The sequence below is a fragment of the Urocampus carinirostris genome, chromosome 6 (genome assembly GCF_059441175.1).
Source record: "Urocampus carinirostris isolate Australia breed hairy pipefish chromosome 6, RoL_Ucar_1.0, whole genome shotgun sequence".
NCBI classification, from domain to species: Eukaryota; Metazoa; Chordata; class Actinopteri; order Syngnathiformes; family Syngnathidae; genus Urocampus; species Urocampus carinirostris.
Genome location: NC_142354.1, coordinates 39,051,816 through 39,075,573, shown reverse-complemented (window position 1 = coordinate 39,075,573; position 23,758 = coordinate 39,051,816). Strand labels below are relative to the sequence as shown.

The 23,758-nt window shown below is 40.0% G+C and overlaps 1 protein-coding gene and 1 pseudogene across 1 annotated transcript in view; one reads left to right on the top strand and one right to left on the bottom strand.

Annotated features, from left to right (window-relative positions):
* LOC148364764 (metabotropic glutamate receptor 4-like) overlaps nucleotides 1–23,758 on the bottom strand; it is a 445,635-nt gene that overhangs the window by 91,520 nt on the left and 330,357 nt on the right. Inside the window, exons 4-6 of the mRNA XM_088338975.1 lie at nucleotides 21,171–21,306; nucleotides 20,665–20,819; nucleotides 18,294–18,434 (exon numbers count right to left, since the gene is read on the bottom strand). Of these exons, the coding sequence (XP_088195101.1) occupies nucleotides 18,294–18,434; nucleotides 20,665–20,819; nucleotides 21,171–21,306 (432 nt within the window). The remainder of the gene's footprint in view (nucleotides 1–18,293; nucleotides 18,435–20,664; nucleotides 20,820–21,170; nucleotides 21,307–23,758) is intronic.
* On the top strand, nucleotides 9,106–9,284 carry LOC148364767 (U2 spliceosomal RNA; annotated as a pseudogene).

Genomic DNA, 23,758 nt, shown 5'->3' with positions numbered 1-23,758 from the left:
GTCGCTGCTGTCATGCACTTTCCAGACAAATTTTCAAGATGTTACCTAGTGTTTACTATTCTGTGTACAGTAATGCTAATTGTGATTCACAATGGTCAATCCTGGAAGGGGGATTTCTCTTTTTCTCTTCTCTTTTTCTCACACTGAGGTTTTTGAGTTGTTCCTTGCCCGCATGCTGGTTTGAGATCAGGTAATTGTGCAATTGTGAAATTGTAATCCTGTGCAGTCCTTTGAGACATTTTTGTGATTAAGGGCTCTGTAAATAAATGTGACTTGACTTGACTAACCACAAATTAAGGCCATTTGGCTGTTAATTAGATCATACAACTTTCGGCGTAACGTTCTTTTGAGTATACATTGTTGAATATTTTTTTCCAATTGACATTGTGAAATAGCTCTTATCTCCATCATCACCCTTAAGCATTAATTGTGTTTGTTTGAGTATAATTACACTGAAGATAAAGTGTGAGTCTTTGCAATACACAACAAAGCATTTAACCCAAACAACAAATGGCTCTTGTGATCTTTGCAATCACGGCTGACCTGTGTAATTATCCTCTGAATATGTGCGAGACGAAGGTTAAGGGGATTCAATATTTTGTTTGTCACATCTTCTTATGCTCTTTGACTTGCATACATGAATGAACTAACACACAGTCTCTCTACAGAGATAGCGGCTTATGATATGTTGATGATAAATATTCGCTTTGATGAGGTTGTAGTTTCTAGTAATGGGAACTCTAGCTTTTCTTGGAGAACCGGCTCTTTTGGATTGGCAAACCTCTATAAGATTTTATGTATTTTGAAATAATATAATACCAATAACAATGAAACATTATGCACCAGATTAGTTAAGATTTTTGTTTTTAGAAATATACAACGGTACTGTATTATAATAGCCTTCATTGTGTCAATCTACAGTAAACCACTACCTAATTTAAACTTTCAAAATTGTATACACTAAGCAAACAATACAGATGACGCCACTCATATTGACCAGTCGCAATCACTTTCAAGAGAGAGAGAGAGAGAGATAAAGAAAGAGAGAGAGATAGTTAGAGAGAGAGAGAGGGAGAGAGAGGGAGAGAGAGAGAGAGGGAGAGAGATAGAGCAAAAAAAGATGAAGATACTAAGAGAGAGGAATATGGAGAGAGGAGGAGAGACAGAAAGATACAGACAAACAGAGGGAGAGAGAAAAATATAGAAAGAAGGGAAAAAGAGAGATAGAAACACATACACAAAAAGTTAAATAGAACGAATACTAGGGAGAAAGAGCCAGAGTAAGACAGAGTGAGGAAAAAGACACAAAGAGAAAGAGACCGGTAGAGACAGAGAGCGGGAGAGAGAGACACAGAGAGAGAGAGAGAGAGAGACAGAGAAAGAGAGAGAAAGAGAGAAAGAGAAAGAGAGAGAGACAGAGAGAGCAAAATAGATGAAGATACTAAGAGAGAGGAATATGGAGAGAGGAGGAGAGAAGGATACAGACAAACAGAGAGGGAGAGAGAAACATATAAAAGAGGAGAGAAAGCGAGATAGAAACAACTACACGGAAAGAAAAATAGAAATAATGTTAGGGAGAAAGAGCCAGAGTTAGACAAAGTGAGGAAAACTACACAAAGAGAAAGAGACCGGTAGAGACAGAGAGAGTGGGAGAGAGACACACAGAGAGAAGGAGAGAGCGAGAGAGAGAGAAAGAGAGAAAGAGAGATAGAGAGATTAAAGTAGATGAAGATACTAGGAGAAAGGAATATGGAGAGAGGAAAAAGAAAAAAACAGAGTGAAAAAAATACACAAAGAGAGAGAGAGAGACTGGTAGAGACAGGGAGAGATGGAGAGAGAGACACAAAGAGAGAGAGAGAGAGAGAGAGAGAGAGAGAGAGAGAGAGAGAGAGAGAGAGAGAGAGAGAGAGAGAGAGAGAGAGAGAGAGAGAGAGAGAGAGAGAGAGAGAGAGAGAGAGAGAGAGAGAGAGAGAGCAGAATAGATGAAGATACTAAGAGAGAGGAATATGGAGAGAGGAGGAGAAAAAGATTCAGACAAACAGAGAGGGAGAGAGAAAAATATAAAAGAGGAGAGAAAGCGAGATAGAAACAACTACACGGAAAGATAAATAGAAATAATGTTAGGGAGAAAGAGCCAGAGTAAGACAGAGTGAGGAAAAAGACTCAAAGAGAGAGAGACTGGTAGAGACAGAGAGCGAGAGAGAGAGGGAGAGAGAGGGAGAGAGAGAGATGAAGATACTAAGAGAGAGGAATATGGAGAGAGGAGGAGAAAAAGATTGAATGCTAGGGAGAAAGAGCCAGAGTAAGACAGAGTGAGGAAAAAGACTCAAAGAGAGAGAGACTGGTAGAGACAGAGAGCGAGAGAGAGAGGGAGAGAGAGGGAGAGAGAGAGATGAAGATACTAAGAGAGAGGAATATGGAGAGAGGAGGAGAAAAAGATTGAATGCTAGGGAGAAAGAGCCAGAGTAAGACAGAGTGAGGAAAAAGACTCAAAGAGAGAGAGACTGGTAGAGACAGAGAGCGAGAGAGAGAGGGAGAGAGAGGGAGAGAGAGAGATGAAGATACTAAGAGAGAGGAATATGGAGAGAGGAGGAGAAAAAGATTGAATGCTAGGGAGAAAGAACCAGAGTAAGACAGAGTGAGGAAAAAGAACAAAGAGAGAGAGACCAGTAAAAGACACAGAGAGAGAGAGAGAGAGAGAGAGAGAGAGAGAAAAGAGAGAGAAAGAGAGAGAGCAAGAGCAAAAGAGATGAAGATACTAAGAGAGATGAATATGGAGAGAGGAGGAGAGAAAGATACAGACAAACAGAGAGGGAGAGAAAAAAATATAGAAAGAGGAGAGAATGAGAGATAGAAACAAATACACGGAAACATAAATAGAAATAATGCTAAGGAGAAAGACTGAGTGAGGCAAAACACACAGAGAGAGAGACCGGTAGAGACAGAGAGAGTGAGAAAGGGAGAGAGAGAGAGAGAGAGAGAGAGAGAGAGGAGAAAGTGAAAGAGGGACAAAGACAGAAAAATAGAGAAAGAAAGGGGGAAATATCACACCATAGAAAGAAAGATGTGAGAAAGAGAAAGAGAAGGGGATCCAGTTCTCTTGGTTTATTCCAAAGAAATGGCTCATGGCGCTATTTCCTTCGCAAACTACCCATCTCTAGTAGCTTGGCGGTTGCACTCCTTCAAGCATTTTCTTAAATCAGGTAGTTTACCATTCAACCGACGTCTCTGTTTTCAACCCTATTTTCAATCCAAGGGTGACAGACCCCCCCTGCTCCAAATCAGCAAGCAGCCGCCTCATCTCCGCCTCATCTCCGCCTCATCTCCGCCTCATCTCCTTTTCTATTACAACGATCAACATGTGAGATATTCAGACGATCGCCGCAGTCATTAAAGGGCCACGGGGGCTTGGATTGGACACAGTTTGGCTGATGCGAAGAAGCAACCTCGGGTGATCCTGCGAAAGAACGTGGGCGGCGAAGCAACGGGGCTCGGTCGGGGCCGTAGACAGGCCACCCACGCTTAACTTTCTACTGAACATCTTGGGACATTTTGCTCCTGCACGTCGAGCCTGTCTCGAGAAGTCTGCAAGGCTCATGACACCATCCTGCTTTCAGAGGCGCTATATAAGCCCGGTGGTGACAAGCAAAGGTGGCCTTTTCCATCTTTCTAGATGCTTCTCTCAGATTTCAATGCACTGAAACTTTAAATGGCGGCAGTGGAGGTAGAGCGCTCGTCTTGGGATCAAGAAATCGCAGTTCGAATCCCGGCTCCTCAGTGTTACATGTCGAAGTGTCCTTGGGTAAGACACTGAACCTCTAATGGGTTCGTATTGTCATGATTGCTGATTCAGGGCACCTGTGACTGCCCCAACAGCCCTGAGCGCTGATTGGTTCAAAGACTCTTTTCAAACCCCCGGCTTCCAAGCCGTCAGACCGTTTGCGTACCTATGCTCCTAGCCAAAGTTGGGTAGGGTTACTTTAACTTGAGTCATACCTAAGACTTATAACAGTGGTAAAAATGGCGGCGCCCTCTGTTGGCTGCGGCTGCATCGGCTCGCTACAACGGGTCAGGTGTATCGACATTTCGTTCTGTGTACATTGTTACAAAGAATGACAATACAAAGGGAATTATTATTATTATTATTATTACTTTCAATTACTTTTGGATTACTCCAATACCAAATATGCTAATAAAAGACAAAAGAAACTAAATATGAATACAATTTTGACTCACAACACGTGGTAAGCTTTCTCTCCTGGCTTTGATCTCTTTGATCTCCGGCAAAACTAACATAAAATGCGACAGAAACAAAATGAAAATAAATGGTGGCGCGGCAGTGGATCAGGAGGTAGAGCGCTCGTCTTGGGATCAAGTTATCGCAGTTCGAATCCCGGCTCCTCCGTGTTACTTGTCGAAGTGTCCTTGGGTAAGACACTGAACCCCTAATGCCCCCAATAAGCAGGTTAGCGCCTTACATGGCTGCACGGCCGCTATTGGGAAATGTGGAGCACACTGTAAAGCGCTTTCGGAAGTCTTGACTTGAAAAGCGCTATATAAATGCAGATCATTTCATTTCATTTCATTCGGAAGAAAAAAGCGCGTGACAGAATGAAAGGAAATAACTGATCAGCTGTTAGGGTTCGTACTGTCATGATTGCTGATTCAGGGCACCTATGACCAATGTTCCCTGTAATTTTCCTTACGGGTCTGAGCGTTCACACAAAGTCGGTGAGCAACGCTTGAAACAACAGTGAGCAACCATAATCCCAAATGTGGCAAGATAATTAATTATCAAACATGTCCAAAACATCAAGATACATTTTGCTGAGTTTCCAGCAATGCAAAATTATTATTCTCTTTTGAATGAATTGAATCATGTACTATTGCAAAGGTTGTACGGCCTACAAACGCTGTTTGTTCTTACAATTCTTTCACAAGATATACATTTATTTTTATTTCCTGATATATTTTGTCACATAATATTAACATTTTTGGGGGCTTATTTAGTCGATTTTACGAGACAGAACTGTACTTAATCACAATTTTCCCATCCCAGCCATCTCCGGGCAGTGGGCAGGGGACACCCTGAACTGGTTGCCAGCCAATCACAGGGCACGCGGGGACAGACAACTCACTCGCTCATTCACACCTAGGGACAATTTGGTCCGGCCAATTCATCTGACATGCATGTTTTTGGAATGTGGGAGGAAACCAGAGTGCCCGGAGGAAACCCACGCAAGCATGGGGAGAACATACAAACTCCGTACAGGAAGTCTGGAGCTGGATTTGAACCCACGCAGGAGGTTCCCATGACACGAACTGTGCCGCACATGTGTATATACATGATAATTTCATAAAAAAGGGCTCTCATTATGTAGTTAGTTTTCTTTTTCATCAAAACACTAAGAATAATTGTGGTCACCCATGCTGAGAACAATTTTCATAAGCAATTTTCCTTTCATGTCGAGTGAAATTGAAAAATTTCAAAAGTGATTTTACTTCATTGGAACGTTCTAAAAGAGGTCAACAAAGAGTTGGGTGAGCTTCAAGCTCTGCAAATGCCAGGCTGAAGCTCACAAACGAAAGGCAATCCCTTTCCGATGAAAGACTGCAAAAACCCAATTATTGGATGTCTCTAGACGACAACCTTGAGTAATTATCTAGCACTGTGCTGTGGTAAGATTAACCCTAACTGCTCAGAAAATGGTCAAGCATCATTAATACGGAACCTGTTCAATATTTAAATTGACGGATTTTCAAAGTTTGTGGAGAAAACAGAACTGCGGGCTTTTTGTCAGATAGAAACATTAGGAAGCAATTTCAAGCCACTATGTTGCTGTGCAGAATCGATTACACATTTGTTGTTGTGAGTCTTTGCTGAATGTGTCACGCGAAGATAAGCCAACGTACATTTTTGGGATCCCAGATTACACATTATTTACAGTACCGTATTTTCCGCACTATAAGGCGCACCGGGTTATAGGGCGCACCCCCAAAAAATCGTTTTTGGTCCTATATTTTCCATACATAAGGCGCACCGGATTATAAGGCGCTACGATGGGAACGTTGACAAAACAGTTGGATAGTTCAGTCCAACTTATTACCCCCTTAACATTCCCAAAGCTTGCAAAGAAGCAAATACGTGTCTGAGACATGTACGGAAACAGTGTCTGTACGATGTCACCAATCACTCAAATGCATCGTTCCAAATATCATTCGGAAGGTTAAAGTCTTGGGATTCAAGAAATGCCAACCATTTCTTAGTTTCCATTTTGTTTTTTGCTGGCAACTGTGTGGACAGGAAAGTAAGAATTTTATCGTACAGGGACTTTGAATTAAATTTAGTTAAAAAATAGACTCATCACAGAAAAATCAAGATTGTTCTAAAATAAGATACCGGGAAAATATAAAGCTGCAGAGCTCATCTAAGTTGTCTTGCAGCCATCACGTTCAATAATGATACATAACCATGGTCTTCTTACAACCGTGAGTGTAGTAAATCCAACCGTGTAAAATATTTACAAATACAGACCAGTAAAAAATGTTTTCTCTATGCCCTAGTGCAACCCAACGTGTGATTCACATTCGTCTTTTTCGGCCAATTGCAGGCTTTGTTTCGCCCCTTTAGCCTATGCGAGCCTGTACATGATAAAAAGGATCCGCCCCCTTTACCTCCGAATAACTTTAGCCAATAGTGACTGATTCAAATGATGATTGAGACATTGGTTAGGAAATGAAACACTGCTATATAAATCCCAGCATACACCGCGGACTACTCTGCCTTCGGGGGGAAATCGTGTCGGCGGCTGCTTGCCTTAAGTTGCAAGACTTTGCGTCTTAATATTGATCCATATATAAGGCGCACTGTCAGCTTTTGAAAAAAAAAAAAAAAAGCTTTTTGGTGCGCCTTATAGTGCGGAAAATACGGTACTTGGTATCTTTTAGAAATAAGTGATATTGAACATCCCACATGTTCTCGTCGTGCACCACACCATGTACGTTGCATATTAAATCATTACAAAACACAAATAAGTGTCTTCTCTCCATCGTAAATTATTGTTTCCTGTATCGAGCTGGTATCTAGAATTTTTTGTATCTTGAATACATTTTCTGCTAAGAAATAGCTGAAAACCAAATAATTATTTCTCAGGATTTCAAAATAATCCAGGTCAACCCTAAATAAAATACATAATCCTTATCTCTAAAAAAAACAATTCAAAAGTAGTTTAACATAAAAACGCAGTAATAAGATAAATACGGTGATATTAACGAAATAAAATGTGAGTTCATTATGGAGGAAGTAAGCGGTTGCTAATGGAGATGTGTGTGTACTGCTGGAGGTAGCACGTGAGACTGTTGGCGGGAAACGCATGTGCTAACTGAGACAAACTAGTAGTGTCTAGAATTTTGAGTCACTTGGACTTTTTCGAATGATATTTCGTATTACCGTAATTAGAATAGCTCGTACGGAAAAGGATCACTGTATTTGCTGTGTGCACAACCTTATCAAACGAACAAAAAGTTCCTCTTAATATGAGCTAGCTCTTCTGAGCCATCTGGGGGTCCAAGGCCTTCTCTGATGGCCTAAATCATATCTGAATCATGTGATATTATTTACATTAGATAGATAGATAGATAGATAGATAGATAGATAGATAGATAGATAGATAGATAGATAGATAGATAGATAGATAGATAGATAGATAGATAGATAGATAGATAAGTAGATAGATACTTTATTCATCCCCGAAGGGAAATTCACATTTCCAGCAGCATCCCTGAGCTGAGAACAATAAAATAATAAAGCCAAAAGAATACAATATACAAATACCCAGTGTGACGTGCAAATGCCCACTGTAGCGTGTTATATAGAATAACTAAATAGTGCTACACAGAATACATATTGCAATAAGATTCGGTAATATGCAATGTAGGTGGTGTGGTTTACTGTGGGCTTTTACTCTGCCGGGTAGAGTTAAAGAGCCTCATGGCATGAGGAAGAAAAGATCTCTTCAGTCTGTCCGTAGTACAAGACAGTGACAGCAGTCTGTTGCTGAAAAAGCTATTCTGTCTGGAGATAATGCTGTGTAGTGGATGCGATGGATTGTCCACGATTGACCGCAGCTTTTCCAGTGCCCGTCTCTCAGCTACTGTTGTTAGGCTGTCCAGCTCTTTGCCCACAACAGAGCTCGCTTTCCTAGCCAGTTTATTGAGACGAGAGGCATCCTATTATATTAGTAGCTGTTGGGTGACTCCTTGTTTTGGATACATTTCTGTGCTATAGTCACTTATCAGGGTTAGGTACGGTTACTTTAACTTGATTACTTTCAATTACTTTTGGATTACTCCAATACCAAATATGCTAATAAAAGACAAAAGAAACTAAATCTGAATAAAATTAGTACATTTTGTGCAGGCTTGGGAGTAATGGAATACATGGAACGGCAAAAATGATGTTGGCAATGTCAAGGAACAGGACCGAGGAGGCAGGAAGGGTAACCTCATTTGCGTAACGATCAGTTACTTTTATTTAGAAAATAAAAGTTGTCCAACACGCAGGGATAAAAACAAAACAAAAACAGACTTACAGGCAATCAGAAATTCAGACTAGGTAATGCTCACAAAACAGGCTTAAAGTTACTAACTCAGACAAACGGGTATGACAGGTCTTCCTTGAGTCAAACAAAACAGAACAGAGCAAAACAGAACAGAACAATGCAATGATCCAGCAACCGGCAGTCCCCAAAACCCGCCCTTAAGAACCACACACGCAATTTAGACAATCTGTTACAGCCGGTGCCAGGCAAGCTGTTTGAATTCATTTTCATTTTCATTTTTATGTTAGTTTTGCCGGAGATCAAAGAGATCAAAGCCAGGTTAGAAAGCTTACCACGTGTTGTGAGTCATCATTTTATTCATATTTAGTTTATTTTGTCTTTTATTAGCATAGTTGGTATTGGAGTAATCCAAAAGTAATTGAAAGTAATCAAGTTAAAGTAACCCTACCCAACCCTGTCCCCTACACTAACCGTGTGTGTACATTGGTAAGTCATAGTTTAAAAAAAGGAAAAACTCTTCTTATGTTATGTTGAACAGGAGTACATATTTCGATAGTACTGTCTAAGTCAACTGAGTAGGACTTCGACTTAGGTGGTTCACCGGCTGCGGTTGTTGAACTGAGTACTTTGATTTTTGCAATCCGGAGATGGAATAAGAGCTTGCTCTGTCCACTCCACGCATCTGCCCGGTATTGTAGTACTTCCGGGAGCGGTGCTTTCGCAATGATCGCAGCAAGGCTTTGAGGCTAGGACCTTAGCTCGGCCTTTTGGCTGAGAGTAAGTGTCCCAGCACCTTGGCTTTGTAGCGTATCATGAACTGACCGATAACGGATAATGGATAAGTAATAAAGAAAATAGAACAATACCCCTTAAAAAATCCCCACTTGCAGCACCTTCAGCTGGCACAGTTTCCTTTTATTTTCAATTTTGTCTTTTTTTTTTTTTTGGTAATATTCAGCTTGTGTGTCTCGTGCAGCACTGCGAGCGTTCTTTTATAACAAAATATCATTTACTCTAGCAGCTGCTTTCTTCCTTTCCTAATAAGCAGCATGAATTAAGGGTCTTTGCTGCGCCTTACCTCCCCTTTCAACAATAATCAATGTCAATTTTACATCTCCTTCATACCCGGCGAATAGAAAAGTCTTCTTTTTTGTGTATGCCATCACACAAATCCTCCTTATCATTTGATCATGAGCCAAACAAGACACTGATTATACTGTACTCTGGACTACTAACAGAGGCATCAAAGCTTGTCAGCTCTACAGAGAGTTGTCTCTCTTTAACCTCAGACAAGTGTTGAGATAGTGGTTGTCCCTGTGAAGCAAAGGTTATAGCAACGATTGAGACCAAAGTTGCAGCAGCGGGGATAAAGGCAAGATTCATCCCATGTGACACTATTCTCCAGATCATGTACTAAACGTAGATTCTGAAGTCAAACGCTGCTTACACTTGTTTTAGTTTTAATTTTAACATTGTTGACTATTTATTTTGCACTATGATGACTATTTTTGCACCAAATGCATATTGCACAAACCCTTACGAAACTGTATGTAACATCCTACATGCCAACATCTCATCTCATCTCATTAGCTGCACCGCTTATCCTCAGTAGGGTCGCGGGGGTGCTGGAGCCCATCCCAGCAATCATCGGGCAGTGGGCAGGGGACACCCTGAACTGGTTGCCAGCCAATCGCAGGGCACACGGGGACAGACAACTCACTCGCTCAGTCACACCTAGGGACAATTTGGACCGGCCTTGTGTAAATATTGTCTAAATTATAACTATAACCTTATCCTCCTTCTTTTATAACCTTATCTTCTCTGTTCCTTTATCTTTTTTTTTAACCTCACTGTGAATGTGTGAAACTGGAGTGTCATGCCCAATTTTGTTGTCACAATATGTTAACCCCTTTTGTAACAATGACAATAAATGTATATTCTATTCTATTCTTCTATTCTATTTTAAGCAATATCTATATCATCATTTTTTTTCTTTTTTCTGTCTATGTGTCATACTATTTTAATAGGGTTGCTGTTGCTGCAACTAAACAGCAGTATTGTGAGGACTTTATTATTATTATTATTATTATTATTATTATCATTATCATTATTAGGCAGCACGGCGGCGCAGTGGTTAGCGCATGTGCGGCACAGTTCATGTCTTGGGAACCTCTGCGTGGGTTCAAATCCAGCTACCGGCCTTCCTGTGCGGAGTTTGTATGTTCTCCCCGCGCTTGCGTGGGTTTCCTCCGGGCACTCCGGTTTCCTCCCACATTCCAAAAACATGCATTTCAGGTGAATTGGCCGGTCCAAATTGTCCCTAGGTGTGAATGAGCGAGCGAGTTGTCTGTCCCTGTGTGCCCTGCGATTGGCTGGCAACCAGTTCAGGGTGTCCCCTGCCCACTGCCCGATGATTGCTGGGATGGGCTCCAGCACCCCCCGCGACCCTACTGAGGATAAGCGGTGTAGCTGATGAGATGAGATGAGATTATCATTATTATTATTATTATTAATGTTGTTGTTGTTTTTCCCACAAATTTAAAAAACTCTCCAACAAAAGCCTTGGAGACTTTCACTATGTAAATGAGGAGCCACAAGTGCATCTTCGACATGCCTTGGAGACTCAAAAACAAGGAACCAGGAAAACACAGACTGTGAAAATATGATCTAACTATGTGGTCAGATTTTTGCTTTTATCATAACAATAACTGGAATATTATATGTCATATAATTTCTATAGGATTAGTGTTGCTGCCAGTGGACAACTTATGAAATGGAATGTTTTTATCCTCCTCACTCCTTTTTTATCAATTTGGAATTTAATGTTTTTTTTCTCCTGCTGGTGTGTTTTTCCCCTCTCTTCTTTCTTACAAACCTACTTTCAACAAATACAAAAAAAAAGTCCAAAACAAGGAAAACACTCGACATAGACTCGATAAAATCAGCTCTGAAAGAGGTTTTAAAAATGGTTTACAAGATGGAGGAAAATGCTGAGAAAGTGGAAAAAGTGCTGAACAATCTGATAGAAACCAAAAAGAAGCTGGAGGATAAGCGGAACAAAATTACAGAAAACAAGAAAGACTTCATGGGACTTAAGAGCAACACAATAAAAACGGAGAACGAACCTTCGAAAAATCAAAGAGGTTATATAGCCAAATCGACCGGGTATCAAATAAAATCTATAACTACACAAAGAAAGAGAAGATTGAAGTACTACAACACAAAGCAGATTATTTAAAACATGCGTTTGTCTCAATGATTTAATCATTACAGGACAAAAACTTCAGTCGCGCGCAAAAAATACAAACCCAAAACAAAACATGGAAACAGTGGCTCAACAGCTCATTTCTCAACTCGTACATTTTAACATAATAATAAATGATGCCCTCGTTGATCTCTGCTATCCGCATCCATCGAGAATAAATACACCATCATCTGTTTTACTACGTGTTTCCAACCTGTTTGAAAAGCGCTCTATTTAAAACAACAAAAATCTCACTAAAATGAGTGCTAAAATCGCCCGGAAGGCACGTCAAATGAATAAAAAACAGACTGATAGACAGCACTTGGATGACAAATTGTTTTTGTTAAAACAAAAGAAAGACTAAAACAAGGCTGATCAAGAGAATTGAGGAAGGATAGACTCGTCAACAACGTCCGCCTAGAGAAATCCAATATCACAATCCTACTATACATGTTTTTTCATGCTGGTTGCACCGCAAGTGAACTTATGTTGTTATTTGAACATTGCTGGCATTCCTGAAGAAGCCCGCCAGGATTCCCAGTGGCAGACCAGCAACAACCAAGCCATCTATCTGTCTCTTTATGTACATGTGAGTTACTGTTTTATTTATTGAAAACACAAAATAAATATCTGTTTAGTAAACAGGACATCCACAAAAAACAATCTATCTGTGTCAACTCCCTACACCGTCCGCCCACATCCCCATCTTAGTGTTCAGTGGTGGATTTTACACTTCTCCTGTAAAGTCCTCCAGGGGTTTTCAAATGGCTATCCAGATTTAATTGGTGTATTTTTCACTGTTCGGGACATGAACAAATGAAAGGATGACAATATCATATAGAAGACTAAAAGAAATATGCAACTAAACACAAACATTAAATTATCAAAAATTCCGGAGATTCAAGAAAATCCTTTATATTCAAACATAGTTTCTTTCATCTCCTGCGTGGGTTCAAATCCAGCTACCGGCCTTCCTGTGCGGAGTTTGTATGTTCTCCCCGTGCTTGCGTGGGTTTCCTCCGGGCACTCCGGTTTCCTCCCACATTCCAAAGACATGCATTTCAGGTGAATTGGCCGGTCCAAATTGTCCCTAGGTGTGAATGAGCGAGTGAGTTGTCTGTCCCCGTGTGCCCTGCGATTGGCTGGCAACCAGTTCAGGGTGTCCCCTGCCCACTGCCCAGGGATGGCTGTGATGGGCTCCAGCCTCCCCGCGACCCTAATAAGGATAAGCGGTGCAGATAATGAGATGAGATGAGATGGGTTTCTTTCATGTTGATTTAGAACAAGTGGTCATAACCTAAGTATTGAAAACATGCTCCTGGATGTGGAAATGTGAATCTTGGTCTTTGTATTTATAAAACTATTTTTCACAATGCACCATGCTTGGAGAAAAAAAAAATTAGGACAGTACCCAGAAATGGAGAAGGGTATTTGTGAGCGGCTTTATATGAAGTAAATAGTAACTGTAGCTAGTTGTTTATGTTTTTTTGTTTTTTGTTTTTGTTTTTTTGTTATTTGTTTTTTGTTTTTGGATTTTTGATTTTTTTTTTTGTGTGTGTTTTGTGTTTTGCATATGAATAACCTATACTTTTTATGGACAATATATCTGTATTATTTGTAATTGCAAAATCCTTTGCCTGGTAATCCTGAAAGGGGGATACCACGTGTGCGATCCCTTCTCAAGGTTTCTTCATTTTCCTCATGTTGAGGTTTTTGAGTTTTTCCTTGCCCTCATGTTGTTTCCAGATCAGGGGATGGTGTAATAATAGTCTGAAATAATAGTCTGTGCAATAACCTGTGCAGCCCTTTGAGACTTTTTGTGATTAAGGGCTATACAAATAAAAATGACTTGAGTTGACTTATTTTGTGTTTTTTGTTTTTGTTTTTTTCAGTAATGGGCCCTGCACCCCACATTACACACATTTGGTGGATGCTAAGGACTTTACACAACTCACCTAATCTATCGAATACCACATAGCTACTTGGCTGACTACTCCTTTGGACATTGGTGGCTAACTTTTGATCAAAAATGTTGTACGTGGAACCGCTTGCTAAAGAAAGTTAACCGTTTGATCTGGTTATTCGTTTTAGAAACAACACAGCACACGATTAAACAACTATGTATCTTGAGTGTGGGTTGAAATTTCCTCGACGAAGACTTGAGCATGGCAATTGAAACATATTGCTTTTTGTAGTTTGCTAAGGCATTTACGATTAGCCTCTAGATAATCAAAATTGCCCCAATTAGCTAAAGTAAACCTGTACCAAGACTGCCTGATAACAGTAGGACTCTTCTTCAGCTATTTCTTGACTTGTTTACACAGTCGTAATTGAACAACGAGGGGAGAGAAGTGTGTAGCTCCAAAAAGGTCAGTGCTATCAATATCTGTGAACAGAAGGCTAGCATTTAGGGTTGATGGGCATTTGTGATGTCTATTCCTCTAACATCATAACAATAGGCCAAGTATTACAACTGTTATTTTAACATTTAAGCTGTTCTTTTTATAATGTACATCCATGTTTTATTTAGATCAGGGGTTTAAAACTCAATTTGACTAGGAGCTGCCAGTTTAGTCGAGGGGAGGTTTGGCAGATTTGGGTTTTAAACATGAAAAGCTCCGTTGAAAACATTCCAATGTTCACAAACATATTATCTTTTTTTTTTAAAATACAACCTAAAAAAACATTTCAACAAATTGATGGGAAAATAAATATATCAACCAGTAATGTCATGATTACTAACTCAGATCACCTGGAGCAATCATGTGGCGCCTGGGTGGGCGCCTTCTGATTGGCTGGTACTCCTCTCTTAAGCGCCCTGCGCCCTGAGGGGAGTGTCAGAGCGTACATTCTTGTAACTCTGAGTGTTTCTCCCGAAATTCCGTTCGTTTAGAACTCTGCTTACCTGATTTTTGCCTGCCTCCGATCTGACCTGTTTCTGTCCCACATTTTGATCTCTTCTCCAGCCCCGGTAAACTCGACCTGCCTGATTTCTGCACTACGGTTGACGACTCATTCCGAAGTTATCTACCGGCGCCGCTGCTGACGTCTAACGGTCATCACGTCTCGAGCAAGCCCTGAACGCTTCCTTAATAAAAGACTAAAACGAATGCTCTGGGGTCCACTGGTCTGTTCTGGTTTTCTGATAAGTAAATGAAAAAAATAATAAATAATGAACTAGTAAAATATGTGAGTATCCAAATCAAATTATTACTCTTCAGATTCAAAAATGTCTGTAATTAGTCCTTAAGTCTAACTGTCTGAACATTAATTCTGAATTCTTCTCAACATGACTTCTCACTAAATAACTTATTGTGATATTAAATTGTGTCTGCAGCATGGTGTCTGAAAATGGCTTATAGTCCGGAATTTACAGTATTTCACATATGCATTATGCTCATGACGCACTGCGTGATAATGGCTCTTTGGTTGTCTTGATTTGTTTTTGTTTTGATATTTGCTGACCATTTCTAGATCATTTATATAATAGTCATAATGATAACAATAATGATAATGAGATTGTAGCGATTGTTGAATGCTTAATATCTCCATCTTACAGTTCTGGGGTCCATGATTGAATTTCAACCATTGCTTTCCCTGGTTTTCATGCCCGAGTACCGTAAATTCCGGACTATAAGCCGCTACTTATTTCCCAAACGTTCAACCCTGCGGCTTATTCAGTGATGCGGCCAATTTATGTAATTTTGATGTCAGTTACAATGAGGAAGATGAGGACGGTTTACCGTGGTTACTAAAAGTACAGTATGTTTTTTTTTAACAGAACCGCTTACTGAGTTGCGAGCGTGTTGCTAGTAGCATTTTGCTACCCTTCATAGGCACGGTTTGGGATGAAAGTTATAACATTATTATTAAAGCTTTGAAAACTCTCTCGGTGTACCGCCTTTCTTTGTAAATATGTGCAACCCATGTGTAATATGTACTTGCAACAATATATTTTTGTAATGTATTTATTTGAGACACTTATTCTGATATGTTTTGCGAATTAAAAAAGATGGGCAGAGCAAACGCGGGCTGACGGGAAGTGGGGTAAAGGTGAGTGAGACCTGTTGTCGCGGCGGACAATAATGGATATATATTATTCCCACCCTTACCTTTGGAAATATAGACTTTTTTTCCTTGGATTAGTTTCAACGGGTACCCAGACTCTGCAGGTCTGCCTCAAACCTTAAGTACCGGTATCATTTTCCGTTCAGTTTGCCGGCTGTGATTTTTGGACTGTGTACTTCAATGACGGACAAATAGTTTCAACCGCGGGACTTGAAGTCGGGTCTGGATCAATTTAATGTTTGTATTACCATTTTTTAACGTGGGTGCATGCGGCTTATATACAGGTGCGGCTTGTGTTTGTACGAAATCAGTTTTCCTCTGAAAATGTGGTGGGTGCGGCTTATATTCAGGTGCGCTCTACAGTCCGGAATTTACGGTACTTTTTTTTTCAAGGCATTCTGGTTCCCACTCTTGTCCCCAAAACAGGAATGGCTGGTTGATTAGGGAGTCCAAATTGTCGCTAGGTATGAGTATGTGCATGGATGGTTCTCCTCTTCTGGGTTCCCTGTGGTTGGTTTCTGACCACCATAGTAAGCATCAGTGTAACATGAAACACAGGAGTATATATATACAAACTCTGTTTTGTTTTAACACGGTATTTCCGTCGGTTCATGTATTCCACATCACAACACATTGCGACTCCTAAATAGCAAAATCTGCATGGAATGCTAAGAGTGAGCGTGCTTTAGCAGAGCCTCGGGGCAGCTCAGTGACTCAGTGGCGCTTCTCAGCATGAGGGTTGCCGACTTGACTCCCCGCCGAGTGTGTGTGCAGTTGTGCACGCATACTGCCTTAAGAAGTGTAATTTAGCTTGAACCGGAGGACTTTGAATTTGGGCTGGTGGGAATGACTTTGGATTTTGTTTACTTGTCAAAATTTAATGGAACAACGGAATGCCAAACTCAGTTAATGCTGTATTTTTGCTGCGTGTCTTGGTACCTAAGAGTGTTGGGACCAATGTTCCCTGTCATTTTCCAGGGGTCTGAGCGTTCACACAAAGTCGGTGAGCAACGCTTGAAACAACAGTGAGCAACGGAAATCCCAAGTGTGGCAACTGAGTCGTTATCAAACACGTGCAAAACTTGACATCACGTTACATTTTGCGGAGTTTCCGGCAAAATTATTTTTCACTTTTGAATGAATTGACTCATGTACTATTGCAAAGGTTGTACGGCCTACAAACGTCATTTGTATTGGTATTGAGTCAGATTTGTTGAACCGGTATATCTCAGTGTTCTCGTTTGCCTGCGTCCCTGCGTCCTAGACGCATCATTTTTGCCGGGGACGCATAGTGTCAAATCAACGTTTTTTTTGGAAACAAAATTGTCATTATTACCCGATTATTTTATTTAACGAAGATTTACCGCACTCCAAACTTTTCGTCAGGTAGACCCGCCATTGTTGTTTTGGTCTTGCGGTTTTTGTCTGCACGCCGATCTCGGCAAACGAGATCTCGTTGCTTTGAGATTACGTCATTGTTGTGGTGCTTGTCGTCGAGTTAAGGTGCAAATCAACACAAAATTGGTCATTTCTTCAGTGTCAGTAATAAGTCGAAACATAATGCAGAAAGTGATAACAACGGCAATAATTCCGGGCACAAAAAAAAACGGTGGAGAAATTCCTCAGAAGATCGCGAAGGCAAGGAAAACACGTGCGTTGAAGCGAACGATTCGACGGAAGAAAATAAAAGAATACTCCTAGCAAGAAAATGACTTTTCTGCCAAAATGGACTAAATTATATTCCTGGTTACGCTATGTGGAGGATGATAATGGAGGCTACATTTTCTGTGATGCGTGTACGCAGCGTGACAAAAAAACTGGATTGCATAAATCACTTTGCAATACGAACTTTCAGAAAAGCACATTGGATCAGCACAACGACAATGAAAACCACAAATCAGCTATGGAAATTCTGCTGCTGCAGGAAGGGAGAGTATGACAAGATACGACATCAAAAAGAAGACTTGCCCCTGCTTTCACTGCTAAAGATAGTTAAGTGGATAGCAGTATTTTCAGTATTTTGTATAATGTACAATATTGTGAACTGAAAAATCTGAAGCGATAACTGCTTTGCATTACCAATTAGCTATGATGATTAATACTGAATAAAAATATAGATTTACATAATTATTTCAGCAATATTATTTTGTATAATTTACAATATTGTTGTGAACTAAAAAAAAAAGAGATAACTGATTTGTATTACCAATAAACTGTGATGATTAAAACTGAATGAATACATAGATTTATATTACATATTTGTCGCCGATTTATAATTTCAACCTCGATAACACTAAATTTTGGGGACCCATAGATCTCTGTTGGGACCCATAGATTTTTGAGCAAGCAAAACCCCGGGACCCATTACTTTTCACAGGTAAAATGAACACTGCTATCTCAGTGATAATACTACTACTTACTTGTGCACTTCTTGAGACCAGAACCTTTCTTCAGGGCATGTCGGCTCAGCTTGCAGCTGAAGTTGTTCTCCCAGAACTCGGCAAACCAAATGTTTCGTCTGTTGTTTTCCAGCGTACGGCTGATGAAGTAGCGATCAAATCCTGGACACAATTAATGTAATCCTTATTTAAATTGTATTTGTGGGATGTGTTAAAATAAAATCTCCTTAGCAGGTGCCTGATATAAAAAGAGAATAATCCTATCATTTCGAAGTCTGCCTTTTGTCTTGGTGAGTCTTCAAAATTAGTTTGGAACTCTAGTGTTTCTTCTGATGATTTTACGGTGTTTAAGGATCATTTAGAGTACTGTAAAGTTGACTGTTTTTGGTTGTGTATTTCTCAGACTTCCATGCTATGAAATTAACCTGTTTTTATATTCCTAAATATAAAAACAATCATCACACACACACACATAGTCACGTTTCAAAGATCAGTCTACCGTAAATTCCGGACTATAAGCCGCTACTTTTTTCCCAAATGTTCAGCCCTGCGGCTTATTCAGTGAAGTGGCTGATTTATGAAATTTTTCTAACGGTAAGATTTAGACCGGTGGAATAAGTGCGCCGAGGTAGACTGCATCCTAATAGTTTACCTTCGTTTGAATTGTAAGTATGTCAAAGGTTCTTTCCTATAATGAGAACCGCTTACTGAGTTGCGAGCGTGTTGCTAGTAGCGTTTTGCTACCATTCATAGGCACAGTTTGGGATGCAATTTATAATATTATTATTAAAGCTTTGAAAACTCTCTCGGTGTACCGTCTTTTGATAGCGACAGTTATTAGGAGAAAGATGGGGATGGTTTACCGTGAATTTCGCAAATGCGGTACAGCTTTTTTTAACAGCTACGCTTCATGCGTAACGAGCGTGATAGGAGTAGCGTGGTTGTACCTTTCACAGGCACGGTTTGGGATGAAATGTATAATATTATTATTAAAACTTTGAAAACTCTCTCGGTGTACCGTCTTTCTTTGTGAATATGTGTAACCATGTATAATATATATTTGCAACTGTATATTTTTGTAACGTATTTATTTTAGAGACTTATTGTGATATGTTTTCTACCGTCAAATCAAAAAGAAGGGGCGGAGCAAACGCGGGCTGACGGGAAGTGGGGTGAAGCTGAGTTAAATCTGTTTGTTGTTGCAGCGGACAATAGTGGATATTTATTTTTCCCACCCTTATTTTTGGAAATATACATTTTTTTCATTGGAATACGTATAACGGGACCTGGACTTTAAAGGTCTGCCTTAAATTGTAACTACCGGTATCATTTTCCGCTCATGTTGCTGACTGCGGTGATTCCATTGTGTACCAAAGTTGTAGTCACGATTGCGGCACCTAAAGTCAGATTCAGGATAAACTTGTGACTGTGTTACATGTTTCAATGTGGGCTCACGCGGCCTAAATCAAGGTGCGGCTTGTGTAAGGACAGAACCAGAAAAGCCCGTAAAATGTGATGCGTGCGGCTTATATTCAGGTGCGCTCCATAGTCCGAATTTTATGGTAATTCCATTCATTGTAAATACGTTACTCCATTTTATTCATTTCAATGTGAAGTCGCGCTTCTGTGTTACTTCATTTCCTGTTTATGTGTGACATCAATAAACCACGCCTACTGACCGGATGTTGTCAGTACGGCCCGGGCAACCTGGGAAGATGGCGGCTGGGCCGTGCTCGCTCCATTCGAGAGGGAGGTCAAACCTTAATAAGTGTTTTTATCTGAATAATTCTGCCAACAAAGAGTTTATATCTTGTATATCTCTCACAAGTACCTATTCATTTGAGACTGTGTTTGTTCTTATCGATTCTTTGCAATTCTTCATGAACGTCTTTTTATTATGTTTTGAACTCCAGATGCAATGTTTTTGCTGCAACACTTCTTGATATTTTTTACTGCATTTCTCAATCATTAGGGTTGGGTAGGGTTACTTTAACTGGATTACTTTCAATTACTTTTGGATTACTCCAACACTAAATATGCTAATAAAAGACAAAAGAAACTAAATGTGAATAAAATTACTAAATTTTGTGCAGGCTTTGGGAGTAACGGAACACATGGAACGGCAAAAATGATGTTGGCAAGCTGTTTGGATTTATTTTCATTTTGTTTCTGTCACATTTTATGTTAGTTTTGCCGGAGATCAAAGAGATCAAAGCCAGGAGAGAAAGCTTACCACGTGTTGTGAGTCATCATTTTATTCATATTTAGTTTCTTTTGTCTTTTATTAGCATATTTGGTATCGGAGTCATCCAAAAGTAATTGAAAGTAATCAAGTTAAATAGCAGTTGCTATTTGCAGAAAAAGAGTATCCACTATAAGATTTTACCTTTACCTTTGATGGACTGTCGTTTGGGCAGGATAGTGACCGCTCCTTCTGCCATCTCCTCTTGGTGCAGAACTGGAGAAATTTTGGAGCCCCAGCTGTCGGAGCCCACCCAGATGAAATGCCCCGTCTGGTTTGCCTTTTTTGCCGCGTTGAGAAGCCGCCTTCAATGCGATCGAGATTGAAAGTAAACGTCAACAGGAGATAAGGTCAATCGTCCAGGTGCACTCGCTTTAGCTCAGACCTGGGCACTCCGGTCCTGGAGGGCCATACGTCCTGCCAGATTTTGAAGTTTTCTCTTCTTTAACTCAGGTGATACAAATTATAACCTCGTTAGCAAGCTAGCAAGTGCTCGTTAACGATACTGGTGATTGGAATCACCTGTATTGGATCAGAGAAACCTCAAAAATCATGCAGAACATACGGCCCTCCAGGACCGGAGTGCCCAGGTCTGCTTTAGCTTATTCTGCAATTGATCTCACACACATACACACACACACATGTTTGCTACCCACCTGATGTCATCTTCATTGGCGAAAATGATGACAACTCTCGCATTGAGATTTTCACGGAGACGTCTGATGACCCTGTCGAATTCATTCTGCTTGGGCTCCCTGGGAATCTTCACCGATTGAGAGATGCAAACCCCACCTTTAATGTAAACAGAGGAATGGGAAATATGTGAATGTGGGCTGAACAGGGAACGTTTTCTAGCCCTGAGCCAATCTTCTATTTAATCGGTGCTGACCACCAGAGATGTCCCCTGACAGCAAGAAAAATCAGGAGAATTGATACCAACATCGGTTCGCAGTTATACACTACACCAGGGGTGTCAAACTTATTTTAACTCGGGGGCCACACGATAGAACAAACATTCTGTCGGGGGCCGGACTAGTAGATTAAAGAGAATGAAAAAAAGAGATAAAGAAATAAGAGAAAGAGGGAGGGAAAAGGAGAGGGCGGGACAAAGAAAGAAAAAGGGAGGGAGAGAGCGTGAAAAACAAAAGATAAAAGGTTGTGAGAGAGGGGGGAAAAGAAAGGGAGAGGAAGAAAGAAATCCAAAGAGAAATAGAAAGACAGAAGGAGAGGAAAGAGAAAAGAAAGCGGGAAGGGTATGGAGAGAAAGAGAAAAGAGAGAAAAGGAAAACAGGAAGTTAGAGCAAAAGAGGTTAAAAGACACAGAGAGAGAGAGAGACAAAGAGCAACAAAGGAAGAGAAAAAGAGAGACATAGAGAGTGAAAGAGACAGAGTGGGAGAAAAGGGGTGGAAGAGAGATAGAGAGAAAGAGAAATAGAAAGAGAAAGAGAAAGAGAAAGAGAGAGATAAATAAATACAAGTACAGTGTCTTTGTTCGAGGCACCTGGCTTTGGCAACATCAAGTTGACATATTTCAACCTTGCAGCTTGTTATTCTCTTGCGCTTCTCTGAGTGTTGTCTCGCGGGCCGGATTCAATCCCTTAGCGGGCCTGATCTGGCCCGCGGGCCGCCTGTTTGACACCAGTGCACTACACTAACAAAATTGCCCAAAAAGATGATAGCTATGAAACAAAACTCCATTTACCTCAGTAATTTTATAATCTTAAACTTTTTTATAATATGGCCCTTTCCGCACAACAATATAACGAAGCACTTTTGTTATTTGGTAACTGAAAAAGACACATGTATTTTCTGACAATTAAATTGCATATAATAGAATAGAATAGAATAGAATATACCTTTATTGTCATTGTTACAAATGGGCTAACATATTGTGACAACGAAATTGGGCATGACACTCCAGTTTTACACATTCATAGTGAGGTATGAGCAAGAAGATAAAGGAACAGAGAAGATAATGTTATAAGACAAGGGGGATAAGGCTATAGTTATAATTTACATGGTATTTACACAAGAAATGTCGGCATGTGGGATGTTACATACAGGGTTGTCGTGGTATGGTAAGAAATTTACAACTGAATAAATTAAATTACATACCAGAAAAGAGTGAGTTCTGAACTCATCAACAAAGGGAAAAAGGAAAGAATGCTGAATCATTGTGTTAACAATCAAATTTGAAGTAGATTATAGAGCGGAATATATAAAGTTAACACAATAATTAAACGAAGGCAAAGTTGGTTGTCAAATTTGTTTTATGATTGCCAGGTTTGGGTAGGGTAACTTTAACTGGATTACTTTCAATTACTTTTGGATTACTCCAATACCAAATATGCTAATAAAAGACAAAATAAACTAAATATGAATAAAATGATGACTCACAACACGTGGTAAGCTTTCTCTCCTGGCTTTGATCTCTTTGATCTCCTGCAAAACTAACGTAAAATGCGACAGAAACAAAATGAAAATAAATCCAAACAGCTTGCCAACATCATTTTTGCCGTTCCTTGTATTCCGTCGCTCCCCAAGCCTGCACAAAATGTAGTTATTTTATTCATATTTAGTTTTTTTTGTCTTTTATTAGCACATTTGGTATCGGAGTAATCCAAAAGTAATTGAAAGTAATCCAGTTAAAGTAACCCTACCCAACCCTGACCACAGCAACATTGTGACTCTGAGAAAAGCAGCACCATGTGGGACAGTGATAATGATATTTTGTTAGAATTTTATCAACAGACACACTCATTATGTATGCAGTAGACTTTTGTATGGGGTTGCTCAAATCTTTAGCATTTGATTTAAATGTTTTAAATGGATATTATGCTCTCATTTTATTCAATACGTGCTAAGAAATGGAAAAAAAAAACAACAAAGAGGGATGCGTCAATGCCTTCGAGTCGCTTTTTTGAAAATCCGCCAAATGATGAATCAATGCAGATCGTCTCCCTGTTAGTGACGAACATTCAGATCATTATCACCCAAACTGAATTAGGACGGACCCCCGCTCGTGCGGGAGTGCTTAAGCATCTGTCAGCTAATTGTTTTGACTTTTCAGTCCTAGATTGCTTCTCATAATTATTATAGCTCCCCTATCTAGCAGGCAAATAATTAAAGGTAATGCCAAATTATTAAACATGCAGATTGTCAGGAAATAGAGCATGGTTATTGCATAAAAGCTATATATATTTCCTCGGCATCTTTGAGATATTTTACAAGGTTATGCATTTGG